The 19,216-nt window shown below is 54.8% G+C and overlaps 1 protein-coding gene across 1 annotated transcript; it reads left to right on the forward strand.

Moving 5' to 3' along the window:
* The first annotated feature begins 7,480 nt into the window (after nucleotides 1-7,480).
* On the forward strand, nucleotides 7,481-15,242 carry LOC128850897 (ubiquitin carboxyl-terminal hydrolase 36-like). Its single transcript, XM_054055931.1, has 15 exons — nucleotides 7,481-8,037; nucleotides 8,422-8,511; nucleotides 8,670-8,955; nucleotides 9,617-9,727; nucleotides 10,073-10,175; nucleotides 10,780-10,847; nucleotides 11,255-11,325; nucleotides 11,575-11,657; nucleotides 11,870-11,981; nucleotides 12,258-12,398; nucleotides 12,696-12,796; nucleotides 13,062-13,143; nucleotides 13,342-13,845; nucleotides 14,037-14,167; nucleotides 14,720-15,242. Exons 1-15 carry the CDS (start codon nucleotides 7,888-7,890, stop codon nucleotides 14,922-14,924), a joined length of 2,238 nt encoding a protein of 745 aa, XP_053911906.1. The 5' UTR covers nucleotides 7,481-7,887; the 3' UTR covers nucleotides 14,925-15,242.
* The last annotated feature ends 3,974 nt before the right edge of the window (nucleotides 15,243-19,216 follow it).

The following is a 19,216-nucleotide window of genomic DNA, read 5'->3' on the forward strand; positions in this document are numbered from 1 at the left end:
CCACACAGTGGGCGTGGTTTCCCAGGACCCGGGGATGGGCCTTCAGTGCTGGGGGAGCCATTGTCGCTCCCTGTGCGGCACAGAGGGAAACACTCCAGCTCCCGGCATGCTGGGAGACGAAGGAGTGCAGCTCCAAGCTCAGGAGCCACTACAGGAATCCAGCTCCCAGCGGGACGGGCCTTGAGGGACTCCAGCTCCAAAGGGGCTGTGGCGTGGACAAACCCAGCTCTCACCATGCTCTGCGCTGTAGCACTCCAGCTCCAAGCGTGCTGCTCCTTGATGGACTCCAGCTCCCAGGATTGCTGCTCCTGAAGGACTCCCGCTCTCAGCACGCCGGGAGGAGAAGGGTTCCAGCGCAAGCACGCTGGGGGGTGATGCACTGCAGAGGAGCTGCAGCGGCTGCAGGACATGGCGCTGGAGGAGAAGCCACAAGAGGCACAGCTGCAGGTACCCAGGACCCTTCCGGGGGTGGGAGCACCCGCGAGGGGCTTTGGCCGAGCCCCTGTCCCCACGTTCCCCGTGCGGGCGCTGGGCTCAGCACCTTCCTCCCCACGTCCCTCCTTCCCATCTCTGCCCAAGGCGGTTCGCCAGCTGGAAAGTGACATCGCAGAGACGCTGACAAAAGTCCACTCTGCCCAGAAGGTGACCGGCCTGTACCTGGCGATGCGGGATGTGCTGAGGAAGGTGAGCTGCTCACTGTGCCATCCTCCCACCTGCTCCCCCTGCAAAGGCAATGAGGTGCTCCAGGGGCTGTGCTGGTGGGATGCCCTCCTGCTTCTCCCGCTCCTCTTCCATCCCCTGTCACAGCATGCAGGGGACCCCTGGGACTCTATGGGGTGATGTGCTCTGCCTTTTGGCTTACAACTTTTGAATAGGATTACCTTTATTTTAATACCCGGTGTCAATTGAACATTTGTATGGTTCATCCACATTTTTATTTAATCCAGTCCTTGCGCAGCTTGCATTTGGAAGCAAGCAAGTCCTCTTCAGGCTCCAGCTATCACACATCCTGGATCCTTCAGACTGGAGCGTTGAAACAGAGCGTGTCTGTTGTCTCCATGATTCCCTGCATGCAAATGGGTGTCAGATCTTGTGAGGCTCAGCACAGGTGCACAGACCCACTCTGGCAGGGGATGGGATGCTGTGAGCACCTCTTCTCTGCAGCCTTCGTGACGTGCCCTGGAGAGACAGGAGCCATCTGCAAGTGATGGGAGAGGCTATTGAGCAGACGGCTCTTCATCAGGCACAATGTCCATGTCCCAGCTGCTCCCACTGGACAGGGTTTAGCACCATGGGTGGCTTTGCGTGTCAGTGTTCATGGGATGCCCATCTCCGTGCTGTGTGCGTGAGGGTTCCCAAACCTGAGGAGATGGCATCTGCTGTGTGCTGGGAAGCCACGCCCCCCGGGGCTGGGAGACCACACCCCCTGTTATTAGAGACCACGCCCCCTGTGATTAGAGACCACGCCCCCAGTGGGAGTTACCGCCCTTCAGAGGATGGAGGCCACGCCCACCATAGCCGTGATGAGACCACGCCCTGAGGGCAGGGAGGCCCCGCCTCTGGTTCTGAATGCCACGCCCCTTGGGTTTGGAGCCACGCCCCCAGACAAGAAACCTTATCGCCTGAAACTGGTAGCCACGCCCCCAGACCTGAAAGCCACGCCTCCTTGTGCAGGAAGCCACGCCCTCTGCATCATGCGAGCCACGCCCCTGTGTGCTAAGAGGCCAGGCTCCCTGGGACAGGAAGCCACGCCCCCGGGGGTGGAGGACACGCCCCTTCCCCTGAGACCACGCCCCCTCCCCGGAGGAAGGAAAAGAGGAAAAGGACTCAGATGTTTGGAGGCCACACCCCCTGGGCTGGGAGACCACGCCCATTGTGTATTGGAGGCCACACCCCCCGCAGAGAAGCCACGCCCTCCATAGGGAAAGATTGGTAGACCACGCCCCTCTCAAGGCAGGGACAAGGAGGCCACGCCCCTGATTGCAGGGAGATCACGCCCCAAGGTGAGAGGGAACGCTCCCTGGAGCTGGCAGACCACGCCCCTGCTTTTGAGAGACCACGCCCCCCGTGGAGGCCACGCCCCAGGGCTGGGAGAATACCCTCCTTTGGGGGGCAGAGGCCACGCCCCCGGTTCTGGGAAGCCACACCCACTGCAGGGAAGGACTGGGAGGCCACACCTGACAGGGGACAAGAGGCCACGCCCCCTGTGCTGGAAGCCACGCCCTGCCGGGTGCAGGAAGCCACGCCCCCGGGTTGGGAGCCACGGCCCAGGGCGCTGCTCGGCTGCGGACAGGGAGCCGCGTGGATTGTATGGATTTAAACACATTTTCACTGTTCAGTGGCTTTTAACAGGAAGGCTTTGGGTACGTTTCATTTGGTTCTTCAGTTCTTTCCAAATTCCTCTCTTCTGGAATTCTATCGCAAGACTGATCTCTTTCTGTTCCCTTGTGCTGTTATCCTGGAGTTTGACCATACCTGGCTCCTGGTGAATCAAATGAGAAGACAACTGATGATGAACAGTCTTCAAAGTAAGATTCAGAAATGAATTATTTTGTTGACGTTTACGCTTACCTTCTGCCCCAAACTCATTATGCACTCCTTTAGTTTAAGACAGAGTTTATGGTGCAGATATGGATTATAACATCAAATATTTGGTAGAAACTGTTTTGACAAATGGAGTCTTTATCTGCTTTAACCAGATGTACACAGAGGACACGCATGGCTGGCCGTTTTCGTTTATCACATCAGTGAATTTTTTCAAGCATAGGTGATATTTTTATTTATTTATTTATTTTTTAATCTAGAGAACTGTTGAAATGTTGACTTTGTTTTCTGCGTATGGCCGGACGAACCCGGTTCAAGAGTTTGAACAAATATTTCCATCTGTTTCTCTAGTGCTTACTTTAAGCTTATTGTAGTAAAACCATACGAGCATGTTTAGTCATCAGATATTCATGTTTTGTTTAGACCCCCAGAGACTGTAGGTGCTTTACAACAGTGTGAATAAACACAGTTTATTCAGGGGAATAAATTGAACACTTCTTAGAGTTAGAGGCCAAAGATTTTTGCAGGCAAGCTTTGCCTCTACTCTAAATCCGTGGCATTGGTCCTGTGTACACGTAGTGATACGCTTACTTTTATTGCCCATTTTACCCCTGGGTCTAAGTCTGCAATCACATCTGGATGGGCAGATAAGCAGTAAAAGTTAGTAATGGTCCCTCCCTGCAGTGAGACGGTGGTTTGAGGAGCGTTGCTGGTAAAGTTAAAAGGTGAAAGATGGTGAAATATAGGCAAGTGCGGAGGAAGGAAGCTGCGAGGCGTGAGGGCAGTGGTGGTTGACACGTGCCAAATGGATTTCTCTGTACTTTTAATAGAGGCCTTGCCTTTTCCCAGTTTATTTCCTGGAGAGGAGCCTTTATCGCTGGTATTTTTCTAAAGAAGGAAATATTTTTGCTTGAGAACAAATTGTAAAGTGATTTCAAATCATACCCTCTTTGTGTGCAAAAGCAATTCCAGTAAACATCATCACGGACAGCTGTTTAATGTGCCTCAGTGTGTGACCCGTTGAATATGGGGTAGAGTCCCACAAACCCGAACAGGAATAATTTGGAGGAGGCAGTTCTGCTCACACGAGCTGGCAAACTCCTGAGCTGTGTGTACCTTTCTGAAGAGCCATAAACCTGCTCCTTATTTCTCCTGGAGTCAAGCAGGTCTCTCGGAGGGAAGAAGAAAGGCAGCCAAAGCCTTTGGGTTCCACCTCAGGTGGGGTTTGTATGAAGAGAGGCAAATGGGACACGTGGGAGATGGAAAGGAATTGCTGCTGAAGGTGGGAATGAATCACCTGTGTTGGGCTGCTTTTTCAGTTGCTGAAGGTGGTAGTCTGTGGTGGTCAGGGACAAATAGGGCGGGTTGGGATGACAGCTCTGCCTTTGGCCTTGCAGCTGCCGCTGGATAGTGAGTGACACGAGAGGGAATAGAGAGAGTTTCAAGAACAGAAACAATTGATATATTCACAATATTGAGATTGTAAATCTTTTCTTTGCTTTCTGAGGAACAGTTGGGTGGCCTCAGTGCGGGCATCTAGGCCACGTTAGGCTTCTTAAGGGAACCAATACATCCTGCCTAGGATTGATACATGAGATGTAGGACCTACAGAGAAGCACTGTCTCTCTGGAGAGGCAGACAAGATAACCTATAACATCTAAAATAGCACTGAGTGCCTATGTTTAGGCTTGAGAGTTGTTCCTGGAAATTTTTAATGATTTTTTGCACTAGCTCCAGGCAAACTCTTTTGTTTGTCTCCTCTGACAAAGCAGTTTGAATTTGCTGAGCCGTGGTGTGCTTGTGGTGAGACTTCATTAAGCTATTAAGTCATCATCTTGTGTCTGGAAAATATTTATTGCTTGATCTCATCTCTCAGAAAGCACTTTGAAGTATTGGCCAGTATTTTGCTTCAGGTTGTGATTATCGACTAGTCTTCCCTACCTGTTTCAATTGAACTGAAAACATGAAGCACAGAAGGCAGATGTTAAATGAATCATTCAGCTTGTTTGGCTAGTCCTCTGCCACATTTTTCATGAATGTGATCCCACATGCTAAGTAGTTCAGTTTTCCTTCCTTGCCTTGTTTCTTGATTCTTCAGAAAGTTATATTTATATATATACATATATATATATTAAGCTCTCTCACATCCTTCCAGGAAGCAACATAAGAGGAAGAGAACTCTTTTTACCTCTTCCTCACTTTCCCTTTTTCTTGCTTTTTTTCTTTTTCCATGGTTTGCTCCGTGCTTCTGATTTCCATTGCTTTTTTTCCTCTCCTATTTTAGATCCTGTGTAGTATTGTTATCAGTCTCATGTTGTAGAGGTTTTTCCTCCTGGCTGGATGACACAGAATTACAGGAAACCGTATTGCCTGAAACCCCCTTTTTGCCTGTCTATAAAGCCCACATCTTCCCACCCCTCTCAGGTTCCTGGGAGGGTCAGTCGAAACCTAGAAGTCAGGTTTACCTTTTGGCTTTGGTATAGATGGTCTGTGTAGTAAGGTGGTCTATGGAATATTCCTTGGTCTGGCTCCCGTTGTTCTTCTCACCATAAAGACCCACCCTGCTTCACAGGTCTAATATTGTTTAAGATAAAGGTTGCACTGTTGCAAATGCCCTCTGCCATCTGAGCTTTTCTTCAGCGATTTCACTTTGTGTAGTGAGCGGAATGTTAAAGATGTGATTTATTATGAGACGTGAGGTGATCAAGATATTTAGGACTCCCTTAGTGTAATGCGTGGGGAACCAAAATAAGGTAGTGCAGGTGTACTTGGCTTTGGCATCTCCCAGCTTTTACTGCTTAAGTTTGCAAAATTAGCATCTGTTCAGTGGACAGGTGTGCGTGTGCTCTGTGTTTCTTAATGCTGCTCTCCTGGCAGAGAGAATTTTATCCATCTCTGCAACCCTCCTCCTGGGGCAGCAGGAGGAGTTGCCCATGCTGGCGCTGGTGATGGAGAAGTCCAGCAGCCACGTCAGGTTGGGCAGGCTGTCGTCCTTGTCAGGCGAGTCCCTCACGATGCCCTCCTGCCCTCTGTCCTTCCCTGCCTCCTGTCGGGCTCAGCGTGTTCAATGGCAGTGAGTCCATCAGCAATGCCATCGTTAATGGCTGTAAGCAAAGGTGTTACGGGCCTTGACCAGAGGTAGGGTGAGTGCAGTTGTCTGCATGAATGTCTCATGCTTTCTGTCTTGCCAATAAGCTGTGGTGGGATTGGAGTCATTTAGCCGTGTTAGGAGAGAGCAGTAATTCACCAAGCAAGGTTTCTTCAAGCGTGTCATGTCTCCTGTTAGTCAACAAACCTAGAAACCAAAGCCGGCAGTGTCATGATCGATTTTTTCCCCTTTGACCTTCCCAGCACAGCTATGACACTTCTTTTTCTTGGTAACAATTGTGTTTCTCTCTTTTCCCTGTTGATGGTGACTGTGGAGAGATGGATGGTCTCATGCTTCTCTGGTGAACGTCTGGGATATAAGAAGGCAGTGGTAAAAACTGGGCTTCCACGGGCATCCAGCACATGGAGTGATGTCCCACCTCCTCTCGGTGTCCATCCCAAGCCCAGATCACCCACTGTGGGATGCGCAGGGGCTGCATCAACACCTCCACCCCCCTCTCCCACTCACAAATTACTGCAGAGAGACGCTGCCAAGTGAACACAATTCTTTCATTGAATTAAACAAGGAACAGGGAACTGGGAGAGGGCTGGAGCGGGTGAGTGCAGGCACCGGCCTTTGGATCTCTCTGTGTTCAAGCGCTGCCCACCGCTGCTTCGTCCTAGGATGTTCATTTCTCTGCCTCTTGGGAATCACCTTCCCCAGCCAAGACCCTCCAGCACCAGCTCTCACTTTGGGCCAGGCTGCCCCAGGGGGAGCAGATGGTGAAGAAGTCATTGGTTTTCGTTTGTAAAGGTTAAGTTAAGAAAAAGCCTTTGATCTGTTGTATTTTCATTATTATTATTCTTAATTTGTTTTAGTATGATTGATTTGAAAACACCCCCGATTCCCCCCTGCCTGGGGAAGGAAATCCAGACCTAGGGGAGGCAGCATCTCCGAGTTCCTGTGGCCACGATCCAGGATGCCAACGGCCATCCACCATCTGGTGGCCACTGGAGCCAAGGCTGCCCCCAACTTTCCCAGCCGCAGCCGCGCCGCCTCTCTCTGTCAGCCCCTCTGCGCGTCGCTCCTCCAGCCCTGGCCCAGAGCATCTCCTCCTGCCCTGCAGGACTCTGGCACTGCGGGCGCTCAGGCTGGGAGCTTTAGAAAGGAAAAGAAGTCCTTGGTGATTATCTTTGTAAATCCTTGTCTGAGGGATCCCTCGGGCTCCAAGATCTTCCCTGCATTTGGCTCTTCCCATAAGCATGTGTCTCTGAACCCTTTTTCCCTGCTTCTCCGCCCTTTGCTACAAGTGCGGGTGCCGATGCCGCTGGCAGCGCCTTCCCCCAACCCATGGCAGTGCCTGAGGGAGAGGGTAAAATCTCTCCTGCGTTTTGATCCCTCCACCACAACCAAAATGCCTGGAGGTGCTTCCTGTCTGTCTCTCCTCTCCCGGAGCCTTCCCAAGCAGAGCGGCCCCTCTGTGGCAGCCGGCTCAGCCCTCCTGGGCAGGGAGCTGCGTCTCCCTGGGCCCGGGCTGCGGGAAGCTGCTGCCAGAGAGCAGCGCGGCCGCGCTGCCTGGCAGGGAGGGCAGGGGAGAAGGCGGCAGGGCCTGGGCATCTGCCAGCGCGGGGGAGAAATTCATGCCAAGCCCCTCAGGGACCGGGAGTGGTGCCCACAGGCTCCTGGGGGCTTGGGGTGTGGGGTGTGGGGGTGGTTGGGGGGGCGGGAGTGGGGGGGTGTCACCTGGCAACGGGTGAGGTGAGAATGAGCCCCGTTCCTCCCCCCATTGTGACACTGCCTGGGGCCACTCAGTCTCCGGGATCACGGGGTGCCTGGGGGTCACTCGGTGTCTGTGTGGCTCCGGGTGTGCGTGGGGCACTCGCTCTCTGAGTCCCTGACTCGCTGTGGGTCCCTCAGTGTCCGTGGGGCACTCTGTGTCCTTGAGTCCCTCAGTGTCTGTGTGTCCCACAGTGCCTGTGGGGCTCCCAGGGTGTGTGTGGCACACTCACAGGGACCCTCCCCTGGGGCTCACCCCCATCACCCCTCTCTGGAGCCATCACGCTCTCCCAGGCTCTCCTCGAGCTAATCCGGGAAATGAAGGCCACACAAGCTTGTGTGGACGAGGAATTACAGACGATGGAAGAACAGCAACTTGGGTAAGAGGACAGCAGGGGGTTTCCTACCCCGCGGGGCTATGAGGGAGACCCAGAGGCCGGCGAGCACCCGCTTTTGGGGCACGCTGGCCCGGCAGCCCCATGGAGGCTAAGCCTGCCCGTGCCCCTGTCTCGCTGGCCAGGTCCACTCTGCAGACGAGGCAGGTACTGAATGAGCTGCAAGAGCAGCAGAGGATGGACAATGCCACACTCGAGGAGTTGGTGGCCCAGACGGCTGACCAGGAGGCACAGGTGAGGTCTGGGGGCGATGACTTTTCAAGTCATCAGTATGGTTGGCAATGAAAGCCTTGGGGCAAATGTCCTGCATGCACCAATAGCCCATGGTCTCTGGCCAAGTAGGCGGGAGTCTGTCCCCACGGGGCAGCCAGCCCTCCTAGCATGGCACTGCATTGTCATCTTCCTCCCTGGAGGAGCAGGAGGAGCTGCTGACACAGCTCCTGGCTGCGGTCGAGCACCACAAGGGATTTTTTCCCCCTGGCAATGTGCTCATGGCCCTACCAGCACCAAAATGCCTTTACGGCTTCGGAGGAGGGTGTCGAGGCAAAGGGTACTCGAGTGCCTGGGAGGCAGCTCAAGTCCCACCGTGGCATCATGGGCTTCTTTCTTTGTTGGAAGGCTCTGTTCCAGGACCTGGAGCCCCTGGAGAAGGACGGAGCGGAGAAGGAGCAGCATTTGAAGCAGCTGAGGGAAGAGATGAATTCCAAGGTGAGGGCTCTCTGGTTGTCTCCATGCAGGACTGCATCTTTGGGGCTTGGCATCCTAAGGCAGTCTCCTTCCGAGGGACCCCTCTTGCAGCTCCCCCCGTAAGGGACCACCACGTCCCATCCCGGAGCGGCTGGCTCAGGGGCTGCATCCTTCCACAGCTGGACCACCAGGAACAGGAACCCCTCCTGCAGCAGATGAAGAACTGTCCACCGAGCATGGCCATGGCCATCAAGGAGAAGCTGGAGCAGGCGCATGGGATCCCCATGCCAAAGAACATGCTTTTCCCCATGGAGCGCCTCTCCCTGAAGTGGCAGCAGACCTATTGGATCGGCGCCGGGCTGCAAAACTTAGGCAACACCTGTTTCCTGAATGCCACCCTGCAGTGCCTTACGTACACTCCTCCTCTCGCCAACTACCTGCTCTCCAGGGAGCACAGCCGGACCTGTGAGTGGGGAAGCCTGGCTCTGGCTAGGGTGTGGGTGTCAGGACATGTCTGCTCCCTCCTGCCTCATTTCTCCAGCAAGAGGTCGTTCCTGTGTCCATCTGACTTTTCCCAGCCATAGCAGCCTTCCCAAGCTGTGCCTCCTTTTGTCTGGGAAGGCGCTGACTCTGCTGGGCATATCCAGGACTAGGACCGGTCCAATGGGACCTGCTGGCTTTGTGGGGCTGAGCAGTCTCTGCCTGTGGGGACTGCGTGAAGGCAGGGCAGCAGACGGCGCACTGACAGGCGCTGCTGGTTCTGGGGGACTTTGCAAGGGAGTGTCCCGGTGTGCACTGCTCTGAGCTGTGACCAAGGGGAGCCTGCGCGGCTCCAGCCCTGTCCTTAGGGCTCTGGTGGGATTGGCCCTGGGATGTGTTTTCCATCCACATGGATGCTGTCCCGCCTGGGATGTTGCAGCAGCCGGTGCTGTGACTGGGGCTGCGTCAGCTGGGGGCGGCATGTGCTGCTCCCTACATACCCAGGATGGCCCAGAACCGCGCCACAGCACCAAGCTCATTGGAAAGATGGAGCGTGGCTGAGCTGTACTGGACCAGAGATCGCCCGTCCCGTGGAATGCCTCCATCTCTCCTGGCTTTGTCCCCAACATCTTCTCTCCTGCTTCAGGCCAGCAAAGCGAATTTTGCATGCTGTGCACTATGGAGAACCACGTACTGCAGGTTTTCGGTAGCAGCGGCAGCACGATAGAGCCGGTGTCCTTCATCAGAGACCTCAAGAGTAAGGATTGCTGTGCTCCCCTTTCATAGCCATGCAGGGCAACAGTGACCGATGCAAGAGCAGAACCTTTGAGATCAGGACAGTTCTCGGCAGACTGCTCTTCAGAGCTGACACTCGCAGCCTGCCAGGGGCTGCGTGGGGCTTCCCCCGTGTCCAGCCTAAGCCTGACATCTGGTTTGGGTTGAGGGGGCTCAATCCCCAGATTTTCTGTCCTGAGAGAGGGAGGGAGGCAGGGAAGGAGGGAGGCAGGGTGGGAGGAAGGAAGGCAGGGAGGGAGAGAAAGAGGGAGGGAAGGCCTGCATGTGTTGGAGGACGTGGTGCTACTAATTCCTCCCTCTCCTGCAGAGATCGCCAAGCACATCCGCTTTGGCCGCCAGGAGGACGCACATGAGTTCCTGTGTTTTATCATCGATGCCATGCAGAGGGCCTGCCTGAATGTCTATAGCCAGTACGTGAGGCCCCCTGACAGCCCGTGCTGCTCTTCTCTGCTGTCCCCTCACCGGTCCCGTGTGCCTGTGGGAGGGGACTGTGGGGTGAACGTGTCCCCCGGGTTGGCTTGGAGTGAGGTGCTGACTCCGGGGCGCAGCTCTGCCCCACGCTGACACAGCTCTGGGCTGCTGTCTGCCTGCTCCCTTGCCCTGACTCCTCTGGCCCAGCATAGCTCTGTTCCTCTCACCAAATCCTAAGGGGGCAATGGGTTTGGGATCCTGTCGCAGGTGCCGAGGAATCGAGCTGTGCTTCCTAGTTGAGCCCCGTCTCTGTGGCTGCGGGTGGGAGGCCTTCCCAGGGCCCTCTGTCCCAGGAAGCTGCGTTGCCTTTGCCTGCGGTGCCCAGCGCGGAGCTCCAGGCAGGGGTTTGTGCTGCTTCGAGCAGCCTGCTGCCACCCCTGGAGCTGTGCCATGCGGGGAGCAGAGTGACAGGGGCTGTGAGTCGCCTGCTGCCAGCTCTCTGCTGGCCAGAACACACTGGGGACGTGTCCTGAGGACACAGCGGTGGCCCGTGGGGTGGCCGTTGTGGAGGGGCGGTGTCAGATACCGTGCTGCTGTCTCTAGGTTGGATCAGCAGAGCCAGACCACAACGCTGGTTCATCAGATCTTCGGTGGCTTCCTGCGGTCCCGTGGTGAGTGCTGGCTGCCAGGGCCTGTAGCTCTCAGGGCTGCTGCTTCCCCGAGAGCCTTGCAGGAAGAATCTCTTGGGGAAATTACTAAGTAGGTGTAAATTATGTGGAGGTGCAGCTGGTCCATCCCGCAATGCCTGCGGGCCATGATGCCTGTTGTGGAGATGGTAAAAGCTGTGGGCTGTGGGTCCCCAGCCCATTGCCACCAGCAAAGGAACCCCTGTTGCCAGCTCTCTGGCAACTCTTGCTGTCCCTACACAAAGTGGAATTGCCGGCCTTCCTCTTTGCCAGGTGGTGAATCGTGGCGCCCAAAGGCAGAGAGGGGGAATCCTGCACTGCCTGCGCTGTGCTGAGTTGGTGGTGGGTGCTGGCGTTGTGTCAGGGTGTGCTCATGGCTTTTTCTTTTGCAGTGAGGTGCAAAGCGTGCAATTCGCCCTCGGACACCTATGAACCATTCCTGGACCTGGCGGTGGAGATCGAGGTACTGTGGCAGGGTCGCGGTGGGGAGGAGCTCAGCTCTCGGAGGGGCTGTTCCAGCAGCTGCACCGTTACTGCCTCAAGGTTCCTTCACCTGCTGCTGTCGAGTCCCAGTGCAGGCGGCAGAGGAGCAGATTGTGGTGTTGCGCTGCCTCCTACTGTGTGTTGTCTCTTGGGGCCAGTGTGTCGGCAGGGAGCCAGGCTGTGGTGTGGACAGGCCACTCGTGCCCTGACCTCTCCTCTGTCCTTGCAGGAAGCTGAAAGCATCGAGAAGGCACTGAACTTGTTTGTGAGGCCAGAGATGCTGTGCGAGGAGAACGCCTACATGTGTGACAAGTGAGTGTGTGGGGGTCTGTGGCAGGAAAGGGCGCACGGATGTGCCAGAGGGAAGCAGGCAGGGCTTCTCTACCTGCTCCATGGCTAAACCGGGAGGTACGTGGCCATGGAAGCCTGCAATGGAGACGCCTGGCCAGGGCTGGCAAGCACCTGGCGATCACAGTTCCATCTGCCGTGGAACAGCTTGAATAGCTCCAGCTCTTCCCGTGCAGGTGCAAGACCAAAGTGCGAGCGAGCAAACGCCTCAGCATCCAGCAAGCCTCTAATGTTCTCACAGTGTCACTGAAGCGCTTTTCCTACTTTCATGGAGGCAAAATCACCAAGGTGAGTACTTGGCACTCCAGAGCTGGGGCTGTCTCCTGGCCCGAGGCCCTGCGGCCCGGAGCAGGGTGGGAGGTGCACGGTGCGAGCTCTGCTGCAGCCCCTCTCCAGCCGTGCAGTGGGTGTTCAGCTCATCCTGCTCTCTCTCTCACTATCACCTCTGCTGGGGGAGAGCGAGTCCTCCTCTCTCAAGACATGCGACTCGGAGGACAGATGAGCTCTTGCTCCAGCAAGAAAGCAGTCTGCTGTGCGGGCTCCTGAGACATCGTCTCTCCACAGGGCGTGACATACCCTGAGTTCTTGGACATCCGACCTTACATGTCGGAGAATGAAGGGGACCCTGTGCAGTATCAGCTCTACGCCGTGCTGGTGCACTCTGGGACCTCCTGCCACTCAGGGCACTACTACAGCTATGTGAAGGTGAGCCCAGCGCGCTCTCTTGGCACCCGCTCTGGGATGGGTGCCAGTGGGTCCTCGTGGGTCCATGTAGTGCACAGAAAGAAGGGCGTTCAGCAGATGTGGAGCACTGCATGGGGGGTACAGGCTGTGCTCCGCTGCAGGAAGCACGGAGATCTTCTTTGGCCCAATCCCCTTCTCCTGCCCCTGGGCTGTCTGCGGGTTTTGTGGAGTGGAGCTCTGCCATCGGGCACCATTCCTGCTGCTCTTCAGGCCAGGAAGATCCTCGGATGCAGCCCAATCCTCTTCTCTTTTCTGCAGGCCAGCGATGGGCAGTGGTACTTAATGAATGACGACATTGTCCGCTGCACCAACATCAACGTGGTCCTGAAGCAGCAGGCCTATGTGCTTTTCTACCTGAGGTGAGAGCACCGTGTGTCTCCCAGCCCCTGTGCCCACTGCTCTCGGCGTTTGGGACAGAGCTGGGAGCACGAGCCAGGGGGCGGGACGGAGCTGTCTCAGAGCAGGGAGGCAGGTAGAGGTCCAGCCCCTGGTGGATTAAGAGCTGTAGGTCAAGAGCACCTCGCCTCCTAGGAGTTTTGCTCCTGTTTCTTTTGTGCATCTCTGAGGAGAGCGTTGCAGGCGCTCCCCTCACAGTTAACACATGCGCTTCTCTGCTTTCACCAGAACACCCAGCACCGGCAAGAGATTGCAGGGACCCATTGCCAAGGCTGTGTCCATCCCGGCCAGCCAGCCAGTGATGGGCCAGGTGAGTCCCGAAGGTCGCTTCCTGGGAGCTGCTGCCCCTCTGTCCACTCTGCCAGGGCAGGGGCTGCAGCTTAAAGGAAGGTGGGCACATGGGAGGACCGTTTGCAGCAGGGACCTACTGAGCCGAGGGTTCCTGGGTGAGCCGTGTCCCTTGAATTCCCTCCTCACTGAACTTCCGTCTGTCTTTCTCTTTGTCTAGAAAGCAGAGATGCAGCCTGCAGAGAAGCTGTCTGGGCAGGAGGAGGTTGGGGTCTCTGTGCCCCGTACAACATTCAACATGGGGCCAAATCTGGCAAATGTAATGCTTCCACCAAAGCTGCCACAGGACGTGCCCTTTTCATTCAAAATAAAACACAGCATCCGGAAAGGGCACTCAGCCCTGCCTTACGACGCAGCCCAGAGGCCCAAGAGTCTCCCGCACCTGCCTCAGGGACACAGAATATTTCAGCAATACAAGACTAGCAAAACAAGTGAGGCCAAAGAGGAGCTGACCCTGGGTAGCTTCTTTGAGACCAAGAAGCCACTCACGTCATTCAAGACGCAGGAGCCCAAACAGCACCTCTCTGTGGTCCTTGGAGCTGTGCCAGCTGTTCCTGACAGCTGCTCTCTGGTCAACCTGAAGCGCTCCCTCTTGACCGCTGTGAAGCGGAGCAGCTCCACATCTCCACCACCAGCCAAGAAGCTGGCACTCTCTGCCAAAAAGGTGAGTCTGAGTTTCTGCCCAGTCTTCAGTAGGCACCTTCTGATCCTTCTTCTACCACCTCTCACTCCTTTCCCCGGGCTCTCTGCCCCCCTCCCCTTTCTCTGGGCTCCTCTTTTGTATTTTCTCTTCTTGGGTTACAGAATCTCTTCTTCTTTAGACCACCAAGTTTTGATTCATGTCCATAACTACAGGGCAGCACGCCGGAGGCGGTGAGCCGAGATGACCATCACACACAACCTCAGCCACAGCTTCCGGGGCAGATCCAGCCCATGGACACCACCCTCCCTCCTGACTCCACTTCCCAGCTTTCTGGCAAGTTGAGGTGAGCGGTGCCAGTTGCTCCCAGGCAGCATGGCCAGTAGCAATCCTCAGATACTCCATGAGGCAACTGCCTGGCCTGGCAGCTGGCTCGAGGAGTGATCTTGGCAGCCGGCTCTTCAGTTCTCCTGGGCTGGCAGGGATCGCTCTGGATCCCAGAAGCAGGGCCGTGCCTCTGACGGTTAGCACAGGGTGGGAGGGAGCTTTGCAAGCCCTCGCCATGGACTGGTGTCCCCCAAGATCAGGAGGCACCAGCCTGGTCTAGGTCTTGCTCTGGGTCTCCCTTGTAAGCTTTGCCATCACACGTGCTGCAGCAAGCACTCGCTCCTTCCTTGTCCCCTGTGGGACAGCGTGTGCTCTGCGTGCGGCTGGCGTGGGGCAGGTCATCGCGTGCGCTTGCAGCTGCTGCCCCAGAGCAGGGTCTAATGCAGAGGTTTTGGCCGAGATGGCAGCAATTGAGTGCTGTGCTCGTGCATCTCAGGATGGTGAGGAAGAGAGGGGCTCCCACTCAGGACCTGGCTTTCAGACCATGTCTGCATCTTTTCCTGTTCTTCAGCACATCTTCATCTGTGCCAAAACTGCCAAATCCAGAAAAGCCTCCCTTGAAAATCATCATCGAATCGTCAACCATTCAGTTCCTCATCTCTCACCTGAAAAAGCGCCGCCATGGGGCAGATGGCAGCTCGCGGTCTCAATCTGTTGATGGCAAAGATGACACCTCCAGCCCGCCCAGAAAGAAGAGCTGCACACAGGGGGAGTAGATATCTGTCACGGAGGATGGGTTAAGGAAGAGTCCGAGTGGTGGCCAGAAGGAGCCAGGCTGCCAGGAGCTGCTGCAGAGCACAAGAGGAAGAAAGAAGAGAGGAAGAGGAGGGAAACACCATCAGAAAAGTGCTTTTCTAGGGCTCTGTCCTCAGGCAGGTGAGGGGCTAGGGTCATGCCAGAGCCCTATGCACCTCTCCTCAGCCTGAACTCAAGCTTCCTGGGCTGCAGCGGGGTGCCTTTTGTCATTCCATGGGTGGGACAAGCCTTGCCATGGAGCCAGCCAACGTGCCAGCTCGCTGGACTTATTTCACCCCTGCTGGGGTGTGGGTTTCCTGCACAGGCAACTGTTGCCCAAAATATGATTTGATTGTTTTTCTTTTATTTATTTCACATTAATAAAAAGATTCAAACAGCTTTTTTTTTCATTTAAGCAAGACTGATTTGAAATCAGAACCCCAAGCTCCCCCGTCTCCCTGTCCCCAGCCAGCCATGCCATCACTGAAAGCTGTCAGATGGGTCAAGCGTGACTTGCCCTTTGTCAGGCCGTGGGGGCCACTCCCGATAACCTTCTCCCCGTTCCACCATGCAAGTAATTTCGTGCTGGCCGTCTCCGTTTCCCTTCACAGTGTCTCTTCTGCTCCCACCATCTCCCTTCCCCCTCGCCGTGTCATTTTGCCCCTCACCACCTCCCTTTCCCCTCTCCATGTCATTTTGTGCTTGCCATATCCTCTCCTCTGGCCCGGTCCTTTCCCTCGCCATCTCCCTCTCCCCTCAGAGTTCCCGTGCACTCTCCCCCCTCTTCCCACTCCATCCCCCCTCTCTCATCTCTCCCCCCTCTCTCTTACTCTCCTCTCCCCTCTCCCCTCTTCCCCCTCCCCGGAGTGGCGGATCCCTCCTGCATGCGTCCCCTCGCCCATTACGGTGCTGGCAGACACGGAGCGGACGGCACGGACGAGCTCGGCCGATGTGGACAGGACGGCGACAGGACAGCCCAGGAGGAACAGGGGACGCTCCGTTTGGACTCATTCTCACACGACCCTCGGACACAGCACTCAGTGGGGACAACCACCTGCTGCCCGAAGCATCGATGCTGCGTGGCTCGGGGACCGCTGGGGGACCTGCTGCCTGCACCACCGGTGCTGCCGGGGAACGTGCTCCTGAACCATCGGGGCTGCCGGGGCACGGCCACCGACCTGCTGCCTGCACCATCGGGGCTTTCGGCTCACGCACCGCCAGCATTGACCCTGACAGCCTCTGGCAATGGAATGTGAAGCATTCAGGGGTCCTAAATGTAAGTTCAGTCCTGTCCATCAGGCCCTGCCACTGCAAACACCCAACCCTGCCGGTGTGCAGCCCACCAGGGGCATTCCTGCTGCCCTCACGTTCCCTTAGGCATTTGTCGGAAACAATTTCTCCAGAAACTGTGACTAATGAAAGTTTCCATTCTATCTATTTTCATTTGAAAATACTGATGGGGTGAAGCCCAGCAAAATATTTCACAGGCTTTCTCTTTTTCCCCAAATCTTGGGTTTTGCTCCTTTCAGTTGCTTCTGCTGTCCGTCACTGTGAGCATATGAAGAAAATACTTCTTGCAGAGAGAAAGTCAGAGGCTCTCAAAAGTGCAAAAATGCTGAGGAGTTACTTGGAGCATTTCTTTTGATGAGTGAAAAACTTGTTATTTCTTCAAGTTGCTTTTTTTTGACACTAAAACCTCCGCTGATAACTTGTTCCATGGCAGAAGCCAGCTAGAGGGTTTTTCATGGTCCTCAGTGGGAATTGTCACCATCACAGCCCAAACCCACCGCTCCATGCTCTCTTCTCATTGGCAAAGGAGAGCAATTGATTCCCTTAACATCCCACTGACTGTTTGCTTCAAACTCTTTGTACCAGAGATTGATTTTAATGAAACGTTCCGCTTGGACACACATGAAATATCTCAAATTAAGTTTTTGAATGTGAAATAACAGTCATCAAATCCTGCCAAACAACGAGCAGCACAGATAGAGGCTGGGAGAATGGAAAAGGGAGAGTAACCCTGCTGCCTCTTGCAGAAGGTTCAGACCTGCACGTTTTTAAATCATCTATGAAATCTGCCTTTTTTTTTTTTTTTTTTTTGTCTTTGTAGGGCTTTATTGGCCATACAACACAGGTGAGAAATGCACTTTTCCCCAGGTAGCCTCTTCTCCAGGTGCCAAGTCCTCATTTGCCCCTAAGTTTCATGAAAACTGGATTTGGTCCTTCATCCATCCCACTTTCCACAAGCATAGTTTGTCCCCCACGAGCTTTTCCCCCACCTCAGGTACAGCAGGCGGAAAACTTGGGGAAACAATAAGCTCCCGCGGCCTTTGCCAATCTTCAATAATAGAGAGGTATCGAGACTGATTTCAGCTCTATTTAATGAAGAATAATTAACCCACCCATGCAATTACACTGGTTGGAAATTTTCCAGTTAACGTGCCACTTGGAATTTCCACTTAATTTTCTAGAGTTAAATTGATGTCTTAATTATGAAAGATATTGCTTCTAACATCATTCTTAAATAATTTCCTATCGCTGCCGTGATTTTATACAGGCGTGCGGGTCCCTTCCCCTCGAGACAGCTCCTGCCCACGCTCGCTGCACAGGAGCAGCTTGTGCGAGTCTGCTGGAGGAGCAGGGAAAAGCCAGCACCAGGGTAGCTTTTCTTAGTTCCAGGACAGAGTCCAGCCTTCCCCATATGCAGTGCTTCAGTGTGCACGAGGTTTTGTGCAAGGCCACATCACATTGAGGAAGAAATATATCAAGGTCACGGCCAGCTCCCAGCCCTCTGCCCCCCACATCTCCATAAGCGTAGATGCAGTTCTAGAAGTCATTCACAGCTCCACTTTTGTCGGGGTTCAGCTCAGAGCTGTAGGAGAGAAACGGTATGGGGTGGTCAGGGTTGTGCTGGATAGACCTCCAGGGAGAGGGGTCTGAAGATGGTCACTTGAAAACCAATGCTGTCACTACACCGGCAAAGGGAAAAGGAGGCACAGGCATCACTTTTGAGCCTTAATTATTTGTTACTGCCTGTTCTCTTCTCGTGTGCTACTGAATCAGCTATTAAACCCACAGATGAGCCAAGTGAGTTGGTCACGGCTAATGTTACCAGGAGCAGCAGAGGAACCAAAGATGATGAGCTACTTGTCACCAAGTCTTAGCACAGAGGACAAGGAGAATTAATTTGTACCACTGACCTGCTTTTGCTTTCCACGTCTCATTGATGTGATCGAGAAATATAGGAAATAAATAGGGAGAAGTGGAAATTCAAGATGATAACACAGTGTTAAAACATGGGAAAAACAAGATGTGGAAGTGATATTCCAGAAAAGCAGGAAAGGCTACAGACAGGGCCAGCATCAGACAGGGGGAGCCAAAGACTTACTGATCTGTCACCAGCGTTCACTCCTAACCTGGATTATTATCCCGTGACTCTGAGTAGCACTTTCCAGCCTCGGATGTTCATTTCTCTGCCTCTTGGGAATCACCTTCCCCAGCCAAGGCCCTCCAGCACCAGCTCTCACTTTGGGCCAGGCTGCCCCAGGGGGAGCAGATGGTGAAGAAGTCATTGGTTTTCGTTTGTAAAGGTTAAGTTAAGAAAAGCCTTTGATCTGATGTATTTTCATTATTATTATTATTTCTTTAATTTGTTTTAGTATGATTGATTTGAAAACACCCCCGATTCCCCCCTGCCTGGGGAAGGAAATCCAGACCTAGGGGAGGCAGCATCTCCGAGTTCCTGTGGCCACGATCCAGGATGCCAACGGCCATCCACCATCTGGTGGCCACTGGAGCCAAGGCTGCCCCCAACTTTCCCAGCCGCAGCCGCGCCGCCTCTCTCTGTCAGCCCCTCTGCGCGTCGCTCCTCCAGCCCTGGCCCAGAGCATCTCCTCCTGCCCTGCAGGACTCTGGCACTGCGGGCGCTCAGGCTGGGAGCTTTAGAAAGGAAAAGAAGTCCTTGGTGATTATCTTTGTAAATCCTTGTCTGAGGGATCCCTCGGGCTCCAAGATCTTCCCTGCATTTGGCTCTTCCCATAAGCATGTGTCTCTGAACCCTTTTTCCCTGCTTCTCCGCCCTTTGCTACAAGTGCGGGTGCCGATGCCGCTGGCAGCGCCTTCCCCCAACCCATGGCAGTGCCTGAGGGAGAGGGTAAAATCTCTCCTGCGTTTTGATCCCTCCACCACAACCAAAATGCCTGGAGGTGCTTCCTGTCTGTCTCTCCTCTCCCGGAGCCTTCCCAAGCAGAGCGGCCCCTCTGTGGCAGCCGGC

The sequence above is a fragment of the Cuculus canorus genome, unplaced genomic scaffold (assembly GCF_017976375.1).
Source record: "Cuculus canorus isolate bCucCan1 unplaced genomic scaffold, bCucCan1.pri subtelo1, whole genome shotgun sequence".
Classification (NCBI taxonomy): domain Eukaryota; kingdom Metazoa; phylum Chordata; class Aves; order Cuculiformes; family Cuculidae; genus Cuculus; species Cuculus canorus.

What these genes read in the sequence shown, in the direction of transcription:
- LOC128850897 (XM_054055931.1), top strand. Translation starts at nt 7,888, where the DNA reads ATGGAGGCTAAGCCTGCCCGTGCCCCTGTCTCGCTGGCCAGGTCCACT. An exon ending in CGGCTGACCAGGAGGCACAG is followed by an intron (nt 8,038 to 8,421) that starts GTGAGGTCTGGG and finishes CTTTGTTGGAAG; the next exon opens with GCTCTGTTCCAGGACCTGGA. An exon ending in TGGCTTCCTGCGGTCCCGTG is followed by an intron (nt 10,848 to 11,254) that starts GTGAGTGCTGGC and finishes TTTCTTTTGCAG; the next exon opens with TGAGGTGCAAAGCGTGCAAT.